This window comes from Scyliorhinus torazame, chromosome 18 (assembly GCF_047496885.1).
Source record: "Scyliorhinus torazame isolate Kashiwa2021f chromosome 18, sScyTor2.1, whole genome shotgun sequence".
Taxonomy (NCBI): Eukaryota; Metazoa; Chordata; class Chondrichthyes; order Carcharhiniformes; family Scyliorhinidae; genus Scyliorhinus; species Scyliorhinus torazame.
Genome location: NC_092724.1, coordinates 133043943 through 133061419, shown reverse-complemented (window position 1 = coordinate 133061419; position 17477 = coordinate 133043943). Strand labels below are relative to the sequence as shown.

The 17477-nt window shown below is 44.5% G+C and overlaps 1 protein-coding gene and 1 non-coding gene across 3 annotated transcripts in view; one reads left to right on the top strand and one right to left on the bottom strand.

The window, feature by feature from the left end:
* Positions 1–17477, bottom strand: part of LOC140395512 (casein kinase I) — a 65233-nt gene that overhangs the window by 31938 nt on the left and 15818 nt on the right. For both annotated transcript variants that reach the window (XM_072483403.1, XM_072483402.1), the window contains exon 2: positions 6137–6247. In XM_072483403.1, coding sequence (XP_072339504.1) covers positions 6137–6247 — 111 coding nt within the window. The remainder of the gene's footprint in view (positions 1–6136; positions 6248–17477) is intronic.
* On the top strand, positions 1345–1539 carry LOC140395787 (U2 spliceosomal RNA). The gene has a single exon (XR_011936301.1). It is a non-coding gene; the product is annotated as a U2 spliceosomal RNA (small nuclear RNA).

Below are 17477 nucleotides of genomic sequence, written 5' to 3'. Positions count from 1 at the left end.
GCTAGTACTGTGGCATCATAGCGCCAGGGTCCCAGGTTCGATTCCCTACTGGGTCACTGTCTGTGCGGAGTCTGCACGTTCTCCCCGTGTCTGCGTGGGTTTCCTCCGGGTGTTCTGGTTTCCTCCCACAGTCCAAAGATGTGCAGGTTAGGTGGATTGGCCATGATAAATTGCCCTTAGCGTCCAAATAGGTTAGGAGGGGTTATTGGGTTACGGGGATAGGGTGGAAGTGAGGGCATAAGTGGGTCAGTGCAGACTTGATGGGCCGAATGGCCTCCTTCTGCACTGTATGTTCTATGTTCTAATCTTCCATTTATTTCAATTCCTGTGACTATATTTTAGAAATGATCATTTGATAACTGGTGGCAAAAACAATCAGCCACTTTTTCCAAGTCACACCTCAGAACTCCTTAGTCACATCCAAATAGACACTTCCATGAGGTTTTCTTTGCTGGATTTCATGCATGTATGTTATTTGAAGGAGGTGCACATCAATAGCCAATATAAAGCTAACAAAATAGCTTTGTGGGTACAAACATTACTTGCTAACATTACATTTTACCAACCCATAACAAAGGATAGCAATTCAAAGCAATCCGATATTGTATCAAAGAATAAATGTTTAAGCACAGCCAAGATTGAAAAAAAGCACAAACTCGTGCTTAAATTAAGACAGTGGGAACATTAAATCTTTACTGTCAATGAAAGGGCTCCACTGCATTTCTTTGAAGGGCTGCAGGCTACGCCATTATATTATTTTGAGGAAAATGAAAAAATGGAAGAAAACACAAACATGAACCAGGGTTTCCTTACCGATCCGGAGCATTAAATTCTAGTGAAAACTCGTGTGGCGCTTATTGGGTCAGAATCATGTTAAGCACAACAGCCCCACTCCAATGGCATAATAAGTCACTACTGAAGTTCACATATAAATTATGGATATTGAATAATGTACTAGAGGGTCTGACTGCCAAGGAATTATATGTGAGTATGAAGTCATGATTTAGGAAAGGAATGGGAGAGAGAAATTGGTGATAAATAATTGGTATGAAAATCTATAAAATATTTACTACACAATCACAGATTAGCTACCATGAATTGCACTTGGTTCTATGAAAGCGGTTAGATTCCAATGTGGAAATAGGAGATCAATATCATTAAGGGAAATACAGAGATCAGGGATGATGTCCATAGGGATGATGTCCATTTAATCCCCCCCCCCCCCCTCCACTCCAACCAGCCCCCCCCCCCCCCCCCCCCCCCACCCAAATATGGGTGGCCAGTTTGCTTCTCCAAGTTATGATCCTCGCAGAGACCAATAACTCTTAAAAAGAGTTAGATCCAATCGCTTCTCGGCCTTTTGGCTAAGATCAAGTGTAGTGCAGATTGAGCCTTTTGGCTCAGATCTGGTATGTCTCTCTTGTGGGGACCATGAATTGGATTAAATTTGAATTGGTTTTTGGAGCAAGCGAGGAGCTGGATTAGGGGTTTGCCCCTGACCCACACTCTGAGCCCTGGCTGTGTAACTCGGAGAAAAAATAAATAAAAATAAAAGTTAGATCCTTTAGATTCTCAACTCCATTCTACCTTAAAACTAAATAGTCAGTTAAAGTATAATGGTTCACAAAATCCAACATCCTTAACACCTTCCTGGGACTTTGGAAACCAAGTCAATCCACTGTCAGCACCGGTGCTTCTGCCTTTGGTGGTCTACAAATGAGAAGACCTTGCACCTTTTCCCAGTAGAACAATCTGGGGCCCTCTTTCATCCTTAACAATCAAACCAGGTTTATGGCCAGCAGAACTCATAACAGGTCACAATAATAACAATAAACTTTGTGTTTATAACAAAGTAATAAGCTTTTGTTGAGATAGTTGGCAAAGGGACCTCAGCCAAGTGGCCACTCTTAACAAATCCAGACAGTTAGTACTAGTCAGCTAGCTGACGGTATCCAAGTCTGATCCTGTTCTCATCTAACATACACTGAATAATGATCATGAGTGGGCAACATAACTGTTTTCCTCTTCCTAGCCTAGATGCACTGAATCTTATGGATCATTACTCTCCTGACAATTTTTTTTTTTTTTTTTAAATAAATTTTTAAAATTGCTTTATTAATACAAATAACATCCATCTCCCCCACCTGCCTCTCCCTCTGCTCTCTCCTCTCCTTGTGCGCCCTAATGGAGATCAGCTCTCCCCTAACCACCGCCTTCAGCGCCTCCCAGACCATCCCCACTCGGACCTCCCAGTTATCGTTGGGCTCCAGGTATCTCTCTATGCTTCCTTGGACCCGCTCACTCACCTCCTCGTCCGCCAACAGCCCCACCTTCAAGCGCCACAACGGGCGCTGGTCCCTCTCCTCCCCCAGCTCTAGGTCTACCCAATGCGTGGTGTGATCCGAAATGGCTATCGCCGAGTACTCGGTATCCTCTACTCTCGCTATCAGCGCCCTGCTCATAATAAAAAAGTCGATCCCGGAACAGGCCTTATGAACATGCGAGAAGAATGAAAATTCCCTAGCACCTGGCCTTGCAGGGGTCCAGCCCTCCCATCTGGTCCATAAACACCCTCAACACTTTAGCCGCCGCCAGCTTCTTACCCGTCCTAGACCTGGAGCGGTCCAGTGTCGGATCCAACACAGTGTTAAAGTGTCATTATCAGGCCACCCACTTCCAAGTCCGGGATCCGACCCAACATGCACCGCATAAAACCCGCATCGTCCCAGTTCGGGGCATACACGTTGACCAGCACCACCCTCTCCCCTTGGAGCTTATCACTTACCATTACATACCTGCCACCATTGTCTGTCACAATGCTCGACGACTCGAATGACACCTTCTTTCCCACCAAGATCGCCACCCCCGGTTTTTGGCATCCAGCCCCGAATGAAACACCTGACCTACCCACCCCTTCCTCAATCTTACCTGGTCTGCCACCTTCAGGTGTGTCTCCTGGAGCATGACCACATCCGCCTTCAGCTCCTTCAGGTGCGCGAACACCCAGGCCCGCTTGACCGGCCCGTTCAGTCCCCTTACATTCCAGTTTATCAGTTGGATCAGGGGGCTACCCGTCCCCCTCCCCCGCCGACTAGCCATAACCCCTCCTCGGCCAGCCAAGCGCCCGCACTCCACTCCCGGCCCGTTCCCCACGGCGGCAGACCCCCGTCCCAACCCCCTCTGCTCGCTCCAGCTCCCCCTTGACCATACCAGCAGCAACCCGGTTCCCCCCCCACCTTCTCCCCCCCCCAGCTATGACCCCTCCTAGCTGCTTTGCTCCCCCCATTGCACTCCCTCAAGTCAGCTGACTCCTGCTGATCCCGGCCACTCCCTCGACTCCTCCCATTGTGGGACATCCCCATCTCCTCCATTACCCATCAGCAGGCTCTCCACCTCCCCCTTCCATCCCAAGCGCGGGAAACAACCCTCGCTTCCCTGCCCCGGCCCCTCCAGCCTTCAGGGCGGGAAAAAGCCCACGCTTTCCACCTGCCCGGTCCCGCCACCTCTGACGCAGCTCCTTTTACAGGCCCAGTCCCCTCACCCCCGACTCGGGCCTCCCCCTCCCCCGCGGGGCCCCATCCCCCCTGCCGGCCATCCACCCCTACTCTATTTACTTGCCCCCCTCCAAGAGCCCACCCGACAGACCCAACCAAAACAGTGCCCAACCCACCCTAACCACCCACACCGAATCAAAAAGAAACAAGAGCAAAGAACCCCCCCTCAAAATGTAACACACCAACAGCAATCCTCGACCACCCATCCCGATCCTCAGTTTGTGTCCAGCTTCTCGGCCTTAACAAAGGCCCACGCCTCCTCTGGGGACTCAAGATAATGGTGCCGGTCCTTATAGGTGACCCAGAGTCGCGCCGGCTGCAGCATGCCAAACTTCACCCCCTTCCTGTGCAGCACCACCTTCGCCCGGTTGTACCCAGCCCTCTTCTTCGCCACCTCCACACTCCAGTCCTGATATATTCGAACCTCCGCGTTCCCCCGCCTGCTGCTCCTCTCTTTCTTGGCCCATCTGAGCCCGCACTCCCGATCAGCGAACCGATGAAACCGCACCAGCACTGCCCGCGGCGGCTCGTTAGCCTTGGGCCTCCTCGCCAGCACTCTATGGGCCCCTTCCAACTCCAGGGGCCCCTGCTCCCATCAGCGAGTTTAACATGGTGACCATATGTCTGACCCCTCCAGCCCCTCCGGGAGGCCCAGGATCCACAGATTCTTCTGCCTCGACCGATTCTCCATCTCCTCGAACTGTTCCTGCCATTTCTTGTGGAGCGCCTCATGCGCCTCCACCTTTACCGCTAGGCCCAAGATCTCGTCCTCGTTATCGGAGATCTTTTGTCGGACCTCGCGGATCGCCACCCCCTGGGCCATCTGGGTCTCCAGCAGCTTATCGATAGAAGCCTTCAGCGGCTCCAGCAACTCAGCTTTGAGCTCCCTGAAGCAGCGCTGGATAACCTCCTGCTGCTCCTGCGCCCACGCTGCCTGGTCCCCGCCCGCCGCCATCTTTCTCTTCTTCCCTCGCACTTTCTTTGGGTTCACCACCACTTTTTTTAGTCGCCCCGCTTCTGGTCCAAGCCATACACTGTCAGGGAAATGTTGCAGTCTTCTCCCCACACCAGGAAATGTCGAAAAAATTCCGTTGGGGGCCCTGAAAAGAGCCCAAAAGTCCATTCCAAACGGGAGCTGCCGAACATGCGACTTAGCTCTGCATAGCCGCAACCGGAAGTCACTCTCCTGACATTTTAGCAGACATCAATCACCAGCACCAACATGGGCCAAATTAGGCCTTCAATCATTATAGTTAAGGAACACAGTGCAGCTGTCCACTGCAAAGTGACATGGTACATTACACCCTCCATACTGATGAAAGCAGTAGAGACAAATATCGAACAAAACCTCCAAACACCACTAGATCAGAACAGGCGAGAAAGAGCGAAAGTCTTACATGTGGCACATTGCTACATTTACAGAAAGAAGAAGACCATACCTGTGATTACTAATCTAACATTCTCCCTCATTTATTCAGTTGCACAATGTAGTATGAAGTCATGTAGAATCTGGTGCTACAAATCAGAGGAGCCAAGTGTGCAGCATAACCACTGTAACAAAGCATTTATCCTATGTTGGGAGATGTGCACTATAATGCTTTACTCGAATAGAGCCACTGTACAGACATTAAATAAAACGCTCATTATATAGCTCCGCAAGTCTGTTTTTAAATTTAAAGTACCCAATTAAACTTTTTTCCAATTAAGGGGCAACTTAGCGTGGCCAATCCCCCTACCCTGCACATCTTTGGGTTGTGGGGGTGAGACCCACACAGACGCTATGGCACAGTGGTTTGCACTGTTGCCTCATAGCTCCAGGGACCCGGTTTCAATTCTGGCCTCAGGTGGCTGTCTGCGTGGAGTTTGCATTTTCTCCCCGCATTTGCGTGGGTTTCCTCCGGGTGCTCCGATTTCCTCCCACAGTCCAAAGATATGCAGGTTAGGTGATTTGGCCATGCTAAATTGCCCCTTTGAATCCAAAAGGTTAGATGGGGTTACTGGGAGAGGGTGGAGTCGTGGGTTTATGTAGGATGCTCTAAGTAGGTGCAAACTTGATGAGCCGAAAGGCCTCCTTCCGCACTGTTAATTCAAGATTCTATTCTATGATACGGGGAGAATGTGCAAACTCCACACGGACAGTAATCCGATTTCGGGATCGAATCCGGGTCCTTCGCACCGTGAGGCCGCTCCTATAGTTCCATAAGTCACCATAACATTGAGTACACTGCATTAATTTTCCCTCGCAATATTTTGCTTTTCAGAGTAAAACATTGTGTTAAATAAATTCAAATTTATACTACCGAACTGAAACAAATTAGATATGTAATGAATGAGATGAGTTGCAGGGAGGGGAATGAAAAGAAACTCGCTTCACTAATGAGTACTGTGCATGCTACAAAGGCAAGGAAAATGCAACAAAACCAGAAATTTCATCTTGAATTTGTCTCCCAGCAAGGATTTGATAAAATCATCTAGCAGTGTGTCAAGCAGGCAAAAGGTCAATTCCAATCCACCCACAAGACACTGAATATAGAATGTTGAATGAAGTGAGTCAGGCAAATAAAGTGCAAACAAAACCTTACCACCTCCTTGCATCATCTTGTAGATCTTGCTCTCAATGTGTAGCTGTGGGTGTTTAGTTTTCACACATTCCAGCTTAATGGCCACCTCCTCTCCTGCAGCAATGTCAGTTCCTGTAGGAAAACAAGTGAATGCTTATTTATTTCATTGAAAGGACAAAGCACCATGTCACCTATTGAGGTTGCTATTTTCTTTTACAATTGAAAAATAAAGCACTTATTAAATATTCTACCAGCAGGCAACTGACCAGCGTAATGTATATTGAGAGAGTAATTAGCAAAGCAGATGGGATCTCGGGTTTCATAAATGGAGGTACGAAAGCAACCTTTATAAACTCTAGTTAGGCCATAAGGCTTCTTATAGTTCCAGGGAGGAAGGACTTTAACCAGAGGATTTGAGATGGAACAGTTGGATTTGTTCTCCTTGAAGCAAAGGAGATTGAGGGGAGATTTGATAGGGGTGTGCAAGTTTATAACAGATTCAGATAAGGCTGAAAAGAAAAGCTTCTGCCACTGGCTGATTGTACAAAGACCGGGGAACACAATTTAAGGTCTTGGACAGGAGATGCAGGGAGATATGAAGAAGAACATTTTACACAGCAAGTGATAATGACCTAGAATTCACTGTGTTTGAAGGTAGTTGAAGCAGAGACGATTAATGGTTCCTGGAACATTTTGGTAAATCTCCTCTGCACTCTCTCAAGGACCCTCTGCATCCTTCCTAAAGTGTGATGACTAGAACTGGACACAATACTCTGTGGCCAAACCAAAGTTTATAAAGGTGCAGCATAACTTCAAAAAGGAAATTGGATGGACATGAAGGAAGTAAACTTGCCAGGCTACAGGGATAGTACAGGGAATGGGACTGACTGGTTGTTCTACAGAGAGCTGGCATGGACGCTACTAGCAGAATTGCCTCCTTTTGTGCCATATGATTCCATGACTTTTGTAAGCCACGGGTTATCTAACCTATACAGCAAATTTAAAACTAAAAGAAATGTTGAAATCAGCAGTAAATTTGCAAACTTAAACCGTAAACATAAAAGGAAACAGAGGCAGCTGTGACCACCAAAAGCAGCAGCTCCCAGGACCACCTCCAAAGCCAGCTGACCACAAAGATCTGAAAAGACAAGCATCAAAGGTGGTAAACGTTACCAATTTGCGTCTGGGCTTCCCTCTGTGCAGGGAGTGAGAAACGCGAACAGCTCATTTACAGGGAGTTTATCTAGCCACTAGACACAGGAGTAAAGAAAATAGTTGTGTATTTGTGAGTATTTTCTGAAGAAAATATTAATTGCCAATACAAATGTAAAATAAATGATCCAGCAACAGGTGGAATAGTAATCATGTCAAGCACTGCCACTTTGCTTCCACTCTCTTGTAATCATGTCAAGCACTGCCACTTTGCTTCCACTCTCTTGTAGCCAGCTTGCAATCGGCCACAGGAGACATGCTGCATTTTATATAGATAAATTACTATTCCTCTCAAAAGGCTCAGGTTTCTATCTGTAATCTACATTTCAGTTGCTTAAAGACTATTAAATAAATTCAGAAAATCATAATTTAAGTAGTTATGGGGACAAATACCTTCTTCTAAATGGTCTGCACCCTATGGGATGGAAACTCAACTGGAGAATGGGGCACCAGTTCCCATAGGACAAAAATCCGTATCAAAGTTACTTCACCATATTCACATTTTACATCCAAACCATTGTTATTCATTGTACAATTATGAGCCAAAATGCATACTGGATATGGTCGGTACAACTCTGAATGTACTATGAGCATTACATTAACTTGCATTGCACAGGGCAATATATTAATTTCATTTTAAGATTTTAAAATAACTAGCAAATTCTGTTTGCCACTTCTGAAACATCCCATTTTCAAATGCTAGAATATCCCCGAACAGGCGCCGGAATGTGGCGACTAGGGGCTTTTCACAGTAACTTCATTGAAGCCTACTTGTGACAATAAGCGATTATTATTATTATCTATACAGCAGTTATATATATTGCATGCAAATTTGTTAATCATTTTGTGCTCTAAATTTCTTTTTTTTTTTAATTTAATGTACCCAATTCATTTTTTCCAATTAAGGGGTAATTTAGCGTGGCCAATCCACCTAGCCTGCACATCTTTGGGTTGTGGGGACGAAACTCACGCAACACGGGGAGAATGCGCAAACTCCACACGGACAGTGACCCAGAGCCGGGATCGAACCTGGGACTTCGGCGCCGTGAGACAGCAGTGGTTAGCACTGCGCCACCATGCTGCCCTTTGTGCTCTAAATTTCTGATGCACACACACCATCAGAACCTAAAAGGCACTTTGTCAAATACTAAATTTCCACCCATATATTGAAATTTCACCTACAGGAGGGGAGGGCAGCAGTCATCTAATTGTTCCGCCAAGCGAAATAAAATCAATCAAGATAAAGAAGAAAACCATCCAGCAACCGGTGGCACGCACAAAATGATCAGATGGTTGTTATTGAAGGTTGATCACCAAAGTTCAGGGCACTTTAGTAGGAATTCCTCGAAATATCCTTGATCCAATCACCATTACTCATTTCCACTGGTCAACATGTTTCATTCACAACTCCTCCACTAATACAGCAGGTCCATAACTGGGTTATGTGATTGGTTAACAGTCACACTATACATTTCCAAACAAGGTCCAAGCGGCTCTCCATCTTCAAAAGCACTATGTCCTTACCACCAAACATTTCTTCCTGGGACTGACCAGAGGCCTAACTAGACTAGCTGTATCAGCAATGAGAATACAAAAAGAGGGTCGAGTTTGGGTGTTCTGCAACACATGATTCTCCCCCTGACCTCTCAAAGCTGCTCCATATTTACAAGGCTGAAGTCAGCAGTGATAGAATACTCACCACTTCCCTGGACGGTGCCACTGAAATAACACTCACAAAAACTCAACATTATCTAGCACAGAACAGTCTGCTTTACTGTTGTCCCTGCCAAAAAAAACAATAACATTTGACAATAATTTAGAGGTTGCAAAGGAAATTGCGGATTACTTTACACTTAGTGAAGCTGACATCAAAAATGATAAACAATCTGGTAATGTGACCTTTATAAAAAAAAACACATTTAAAGTCACAGGTTGAATCTTTATATTCCTATATGCCTTCACATTGGAAAACAAAGTAAACAAATGAGTTTTAACACAACAGAAGGTTTGTAATGTCACACAGCAGTGTTGTTACTAGTATGGTGGGTGTGTGATATGTTTATGCTCACTTGAACTGCAGAAAAAGCTGCCAGGAGGAAGATTAGAGACTACTCTCCAAACCATGGTAGACTCTAGAGAAAGTATTTGGAGCATATATTAGGAATAAGGCACTAGCATTTATGGATGTGCCACCGGTAGTGACCTTGGGAGCAGCTCGAGATGAAGAGTAAACATACAAAAAACAATTATACAATATTGAAATGCATTTGCTCAAGTATATCCTTTCCTGAAGTAATACATTAAATAAGCCTAGTGCAGATACTGCACAGTACCCATCTCCAATATAACATGATAATACAATTACTGTGCCTCATCACAATTGTCTAAAACTAATGTAGACTAAAATAGGCTTTAGAAACATCTCCTGATTAACTCATGTCCAGCATTTGGACAATAAAGCTGAATATACTGGTTCCTGCATGCACCACTCTCTAAACACCAGCCAGCAACATTTAAAAAGTAGAATACGGTAAAGACATAATAAAAGTTCAGCTACCTTTATGGTAAATGCATCGTCACGAGCAGCAGATACCTGGGAACCCCACCACCTGGAGGTGTCCCTCCAAGTCACTCACCACCCTGACTTGGGAATATATTGCCATTCCTTCGCTGTCGCTGGGACAAAATCCTGGAACTCCCACCCTGACAGCACAGTGGGTGTACCTACACCTGAAGGACTGCAGCAGTTCACGAAGCAGCTCACCACCACCTTCTGAAGGGCAACTAGGGATGGGCAATAAACGCTGGCTTAACCAGCCAGGCCCACATCCCATAAATGAATTTTTAAAAAACCAATGCCAGCCTTCTGAGAAATCTACTTTGTACAACATTTAGACCGGTGTTTTTCAAGGTTTTTTGCACGGGTCTCATTTTTTGAAACCGGCCATCCTTCGCGGCAGACCTTCCCGACCCTCCATTTTCCCTCACCTTTAATGTGACAGGTGAGTGTGCTTCATCCTGACGATCTCGCTTGCTTTGTCATTCAATGCCAGATTTCTGATAATGACTTTAGCTGATGATTTAAGATCTCACTGCTTCCGTTGAAACAAAAGGTGTCTCTTTGAAGTTTTGAGGGTTTTGATCTTTTATTTGCCAGTGCTTCCTTGCATATAACACACATGAACTTTGAATCATAGATTTCATAGATTTCATAGAATTTACAGTGCAGAAGGAGGCCATTCGGCCCATCGAGTCTGCACCGGCTCTTGGAAAGAGCACCCTATCCGAGGTCCACACCTCTACCCTATCCCCATAACCCAGTAACCCCATCCAACACTACTGGCAATTTTGGACACTAAGGGCAATTTATCATGGCCAATCCACCTAACCTGCACATCTTTGGACTGTGGGAGGAAACCGGAGCACCCGGAGGAAACCCACGCACACACGGGGAGGATGTGCAGACTCCGCACAGACAGTGACCCAAGCCGGAATCGAACCTGGGACCCTGGAGCTGTGAAGCAATTGTGCTATCCACAAGGCTACCGTGCTGCCCCTGACTTGCATTGGCACAATTAATAACCCACACCTCAAGTAATCATCTTTATGTTGTTTTGTTCCTGTTTTCAGCTTCTTCTTCTTCATGGGTTGTTCACCAGAGTGCCAGGAGTTCACACCAGCATTGCTGGCAGCTGCAAAATGGAGGAATCTCTCCAAGAACATGATGTCAGCGTAAGGGGTGCATGACCTGCTCTCTGCCGCCACATCCGGTGGGAGGACTGAAAGAAACTGGCCCTGGACAGCACGCTGACATCAGGAGGAGGCAGTTCACTCTGCTGGACTCTGGGCCTGTGCACTGCTTGATGCGGCATGCATGCGCTGGATGACCGGCGATCTCAAAGGTCTGTCACGGCCGACATTTTTAAAAGCCGGTCACACTGGTAACGCTGCGGCCACGCCCTTCCGAAGCCTGCCCACAAGTTGCGACCTCGAGTTTGAAAACCCCTGGTTTAGACAACATATAAAAGGAAACACTGACAATCTGAAAATGGGTGAAAGCAAAATAGAGAAAAGTAACTGCAGGGGCAGCACAGTAGCATTGTGGATAGCACAATTGCTTCACAGCTCCAGGGTCCCAGGTTCAATTCCGGCTTGGGTCACTGTCTGTGCCGAGTCTGCACATCCTCCCAGTGTGTGCGTGGGTTTCCTCCGGGTGCTCCGGTTTCCTCCCACAGTCCAAAGATGTGCAGGTTAGGTGGATTGGCCATGATAAATTGCCCTAAGTGTCCAAAATTGCCCTTAGTGTTGGGTGGGGTTACTGGGTTATGGGGATAGGGTGGAGGTGTTGACCTTGGGTAGGGTGCTCTTTCCAAGAGCCGGTGCAGACTCGATGGGCTGAATATACTCCTTCTGCACTGTAAATTCTATGAATTCTATGAATTAAATTTACAGACCTGCCACAATGGGCAGCCCAGTCACTCAGCCCAAAATATTTATGTTTACACTGAAGCAAGGCAGCATACTTAGGAACGAGTCGAGATAAACTGAGCTGATCTTGAAAATGGTTTGGAATTCAAACACAAGAACAAGGAGACACTAAAATTATGCCTCTATTGACCTATCAGTATCCACTCTTCATCTTGCATCTGTACATATCTTATAATACAGTACGAAGTCTTACAACACCAGGTTAAAGTCCAACAGGTTTGTTTCGATGTCACTAGCTTTCGGAGCGCTGCTCCTTCCTCAGGTGAATGAAAAGGTCTGTTCCAGAAACACATATATAGACAAATTCAAAGATGCCAAACAATGCTTGGAATGCGAGCATTAGCAGGTGATTAAATCTTTACAGATCCAGAGATGGGGTAACCCTAGGTTAAAGAGGTGTGAATTGTCTCAAGCCAGGACAGTTGGTAGGATTTCGCAGGCCAGATGGTGGGGGATGAATGTAATGTGACATGAATCCCAGGTCCCGGTTGAGGCCGCACTCATGTGTGTGGAACTTGGCTATAAGCTTCTGCTCGGCGATTCTGCGTTGTCGCGGGTCCTGAAGGCCGCCTTGGAGAACGCTTACCCGGAGATCAGAGGCTGAATGCCCTTGACTGCTGAAGTGTTCCCCGACTGGAAGGGAACATTCCTGCCTGGTGATTGTTGCGCCATGTCCGTTCATTCGTTGTCGCAGCGTCTGCATGGTCTCGCCAATGTACCACGCTTCGGGACATCCTTTCCTGCAGCGTATGAGGTAGACAACGTTGGCCGAGTCGCACGAGTATGTATCGCGTACCTGGTGGGTGGTGTTCTCACGTGTAATAGTGGTATCCATGTCGATGATCTGGCACGTCTTGCAGAGATTGCCATGACAGGGTTGTGTGGTGTCGTGGTCACTGTTCTGAAGACTGGGTAGTTTGCTGCAAACAATGGTTCGTTTGCAGCAAACAACGCCGGCATCTCCACATCATATCTTATAATAAGCAAAGCAGTTGTTTTTTCTGATCTTCTAGCTCCATAAATGGATGACAGTGATACTTACAGCAGTAAAGCTCCTATGAACAAAGTCATAATAAAAGCCTAAACTGAAACTCACACTTCATTCGGACTCCATAGAATTGCTGCAGTACAAAAGGAGGCTATTATACTCATCAAATCTGCACCGACCCTCTGAAAGAGCACCTCACCTAAGCCCACTCCCCTGCCCTATCCCTGTAACCCCACGTAACTTGCACGTCAGGATACTAAGGGGCAATGTAGCATGGCCAATCCACCTAACCTGCACATCTTTGGACTGTGGGAGTAAACCAGAGCACCCGGTGGAAACCTACGCAAACACAGGGAGAAAGTGCTAACTCCATACAGAGTCACCCAAGGCTGGAATTGAACTCGGGTCCCTGGTGCTATGAGGCAGCAGTGCTAACCACTGTGAAACCCTGACTCCCACATGGAAGATAGTAATCGTAGCTGTATTGATTGGAGGCCAGCTGTTTCCCTGCTTGGTGGAGCAGGAAATCAGTAAAAGTCAAATCACCAGATTTTCTCTTGTGCAAGCCTCCGCACCCCAATCACAGGAGCTGGAATATTGAATGCCTGTGATATGGACTACCCCAGAAGAGGGAAGTATTGTAGAGAAATGAGTCATAGGAGGAAATGATACTTTGCTAGGATACATGAAGATCAAGAACTGGTTGTTAGCTCGTAATTTAACTAATCCCCAAACTTGATAAGAGTGGCAAAAACTCACACGAAAACAATCAAAAGTTGGAGGGTTTGTGAAAATATTTGGTTAACCCTTGCTAGCAGCATACTATTCTGGTTCTGTGTGAATTGATTCACGAGCCATGCAAAAACTTACACTTTGCCTGGACTTTATACATTAATCTATGTAACTTTTAGTGCTAGAAAACTTACATGGTTTTATCCATTATTTTAAATGTTCTGTTACTCCAAAAATCAATATTCAAATTAGGAAGCATATTTTATTTATTTATTTATTTTATTTTTGAGAAGTTGGGTATGTTATTGTGATGTTGTCGGACCACTCTGTTGTTTAGAATGTTTAAATGTTAAAATGATAAATGCTTCAATAAAATGTTTTCTGAAAAAAAATATTGAGTTAACTACAATTTAATACATAATTTGCAACACAGGTTTGATCACAATTCCACTCAGTCCTTCGTCTACCCCAAGAAGCCCAATCCTGGTGGCCTATCACAATGCTTCACATTGTGTCAGCTGAAGTCCTTGAAAGGATTGCTACCCTCAACTTTGAATTATAACTGCTTTTTCTGCCATACGAATGAAAAATTAGTCCACAACGAAAACCAATGTGCCATTTAACAATTTAACAAAACCATTAATATAATTTAAATCCTCTTTTGCTTTATAAACTTAAAAGGAACAAATCATTCATTCAACTAAACCATATTCATTAAATATTATATTTTTGGCCAATCCCTTGATCACCTGACCTAATTTCTCCTAATGTGGATCGGTGTCATTTTGTTTCATAATGCTCCTGGGTAGCACCGTAGGACATTTTATTATGTAAAAGGACTTTACAGTCCCAATATCTAATCAAGGTGTGGCTACCAAAAACTCCATTTTAGAATTTTTATAAATCGTTCAAGGGGTGTGTTGCTGGCAAGGCCAGCATTTGTTGCCCTCGAAAAGGTGGTGCTGAGCAATCTTCTTGAACACTGGGGTTCATGTGGTACATTGCTGTTGGAAGGGAGAGCAAGGATTGTGACACAGTGACACTGAAGGGATGACAATATAATTCCAGGTGGCATGGGGTTTGGCAAGGAGCGTGCAGGTGGCATTGGTCCCATAAATCTGCTGCCCTTGCTCTCCATTGTGGTCGAGAAATCGGGTTTGGAAGATACTGTTGAAAAGAGAGTTGGTGAGTTGCTTCAATGCACCTTGTAGATGGGACACACAGAGTACCAGTGGGGGAGGGAGTGCTGGTTAGGGTGCCGATCAAGCAGACTACTTTATCCTGGATGGTGTTGAGTCTCTCGCGAGCTGCTGGAGCTGCACCATCAAACCAAGTGCACAGTATTCCATCAGACTTCTGAATTATGCCTCAGATGACGGTAGGATTTGGGGAATCAGGAGGCAAGTTACTCACCAGAGAATTCCTAGCCTCTCCTACTCTTGTAGCCACAGTATTTAAATGGATGGTTTAACTAAGTTTTTGGTTAATACTAACAGCTAAGGTGTCTGGTGGGGGAATTAAGTGATGGTGAACGTCAAGAGATGTTGGCATTCTCTCCTATTGGTAATTGCCTGCACACGTGCAGCATCGATCAGCCCAATTCTGACCTTCTATTGGAGGGAAGGGCACTGATTAAGTAACTGAAGATGTTTGGGCCTAGGACATTATCCTCAGTACGCCTGCAAGGATATCATGGGGCTGAGATGATGGCTACCAGCAATCGCATGGGTTATGAAGAGAGTATGATAAGCAAATGGCAAGTGATTCATCAAAAACTTAGTTAGTTAGTTAGAAAAATTAGTTCCACATTTTCTCTTCCCTTAAAACTTATTTTTCTAAATCAAGAGTTGTTCTTTTAGACTGGGACACATGCAAACGGATGAATATGGAGATATCAACTAAACAGCAATGATGCAGAAGAATGTGACTTAATTTTATTCTCCTTGGAGAATTCATCTTACATATGATAAATGTTCATGTGTTAATAGCGGATACTTTTAAAATCAAACAGTTAATGCAGACTTTGATTTTAAGCAAAAAATAATAAGACATTCACAATACTGAAATTTGCTGATGACATCAAGTTAAGAGGAGGAAGGAGAAGCAGAATCACAAATTGTGAAAGACTACAAAAGGGCATAGCGGAGGGAAGCAGACGGTTGTAAATGTTGCTTCAAGTATAAGATGTGCAGTCATGCAATTTGAAAATGAGAGAAGGATAATGTTGAACACGTACACTACTGTAGTTAGGTCGCAGTTGGGAGTACTGTGTAGAGTTTGAGGTACCTTATTACAGGATGGATATAAAGGTAATGTGCAGCATAGATTCATTTGGATATTACCATGGAGCTATGAAGAGACTGGAGAAGCTAAATATTTCTTCACTGGAGACAAGAGGTTGCAGATGAACTGATTGAGATCTTCAAGATGATGAAGGGTTATGTTTATTTATGGTTCTCCAGGAAAGTAATGAGATGGCACAAATCTAAAGGTAATCATGAGAAAAATTAAATGAAAGGCAAGGGAAAAAGATTACATGCAAAATGGAATTCTCTACCAGAAACCACGGTTGATGCACAGTTCATAAATTCCTTCTAAAGCGAATTAGATGCTTGAAAAAATACACTGTGAATGAGAAGTGCAGACCTGATGGGTGGAATTGTCTGCTCTTGTACTGTGGTATTTTACAATTCCGGTTGATATGAACTCACCTGGATTACTAATCCTGGTCTGATTTACGAGGAGTGGCGCATTTTACTCATATTCATGACAAAATTTTAAAAACTCTGACACATTGCAACACCACAATTTCCTTTTCTGTACTGAATCTATAAATAAGTAAGAGAGCTACAAAAGCCTTGGCTATACATGTTAATGTTAAATAAAGCTATAAAGAATCCTTCTTTGTAGCCCCTGTGAAATAAGGATTTCAAACTGTATGGGTTTATGGGGTATAAAATGCACCTAAAACTCCAGTGCTTAAAAAATGGACAAAACATACAAACTTGAATTAGGTCAGAATGTTTCTTTGTTTACGCTTGCAAGATGTTAGTTTTTTTCTGCATTTTTTGGAAGGTTTTGTGTTTTTCCATTTGCTGCCATGTTCTAGGTTGTTGGATATGGTTCAGTAGGTCATAATGGTTTAATATAAATATAGTAAAGGGTTCAAGCTAGGAACTGTCACATATGACCATATGAATTAAGAGCAGAAGGCGAATCAGCCCTTCGAGCCTGCTCAGCTAATCTGATAGTACCCCCCCCACGATAACCTTTCACTCTCTTTCTTATCAAGAATCTATCTACCTCTGCCTTAAAAATATTCAAAGACTCTGCTTCCACTGCCTTTTGAGGAAAGGGGTTCGAAACACTTTAAAATCTCAGAACAAATTTCACTCATCTCGTTCTTAAATGGTCGACCCCCTATTTTTAAACAGTGACCAGTAATTCCAGATTTGCCCACTAGATTCTCTTCACACATCCACCCTGTCAGGATCTTGTATGTTTTATCAAATCACCTCTTACTCTTCTAAACTCCAGCGGATACAAGCCTAGCTTGTCCAACGTCTCCTCAAGGGACAACTTTCCTATTCCAGGTATTAGTCTAGTAAACCTTCTCTGAACTGCTTCCAATGCATTTATGTACTTCCTTAAATAAGGGGTACAATGTTAAATGTGGTCTCAGCAATGCCCTGTATAACTGAAGCACAATCTCCCTACTCTTCCCACTCTTAACTTGATGTCATCAGCAAATTTCAGTATTCAATTTCTCTCACAATAAGCAATAACATTCTGTTAGCTTTCCTAATTATTTGCTGTAATTACATATTAACCTTTTGTGATCCATGCACTAAGACACCAAAATCTCTCTCCATATTAGAGCTCTGCAATTTCTCCCCATTTAGATAATGGATTTCTTTTATATTCTTCCTGCCAAAATAGACA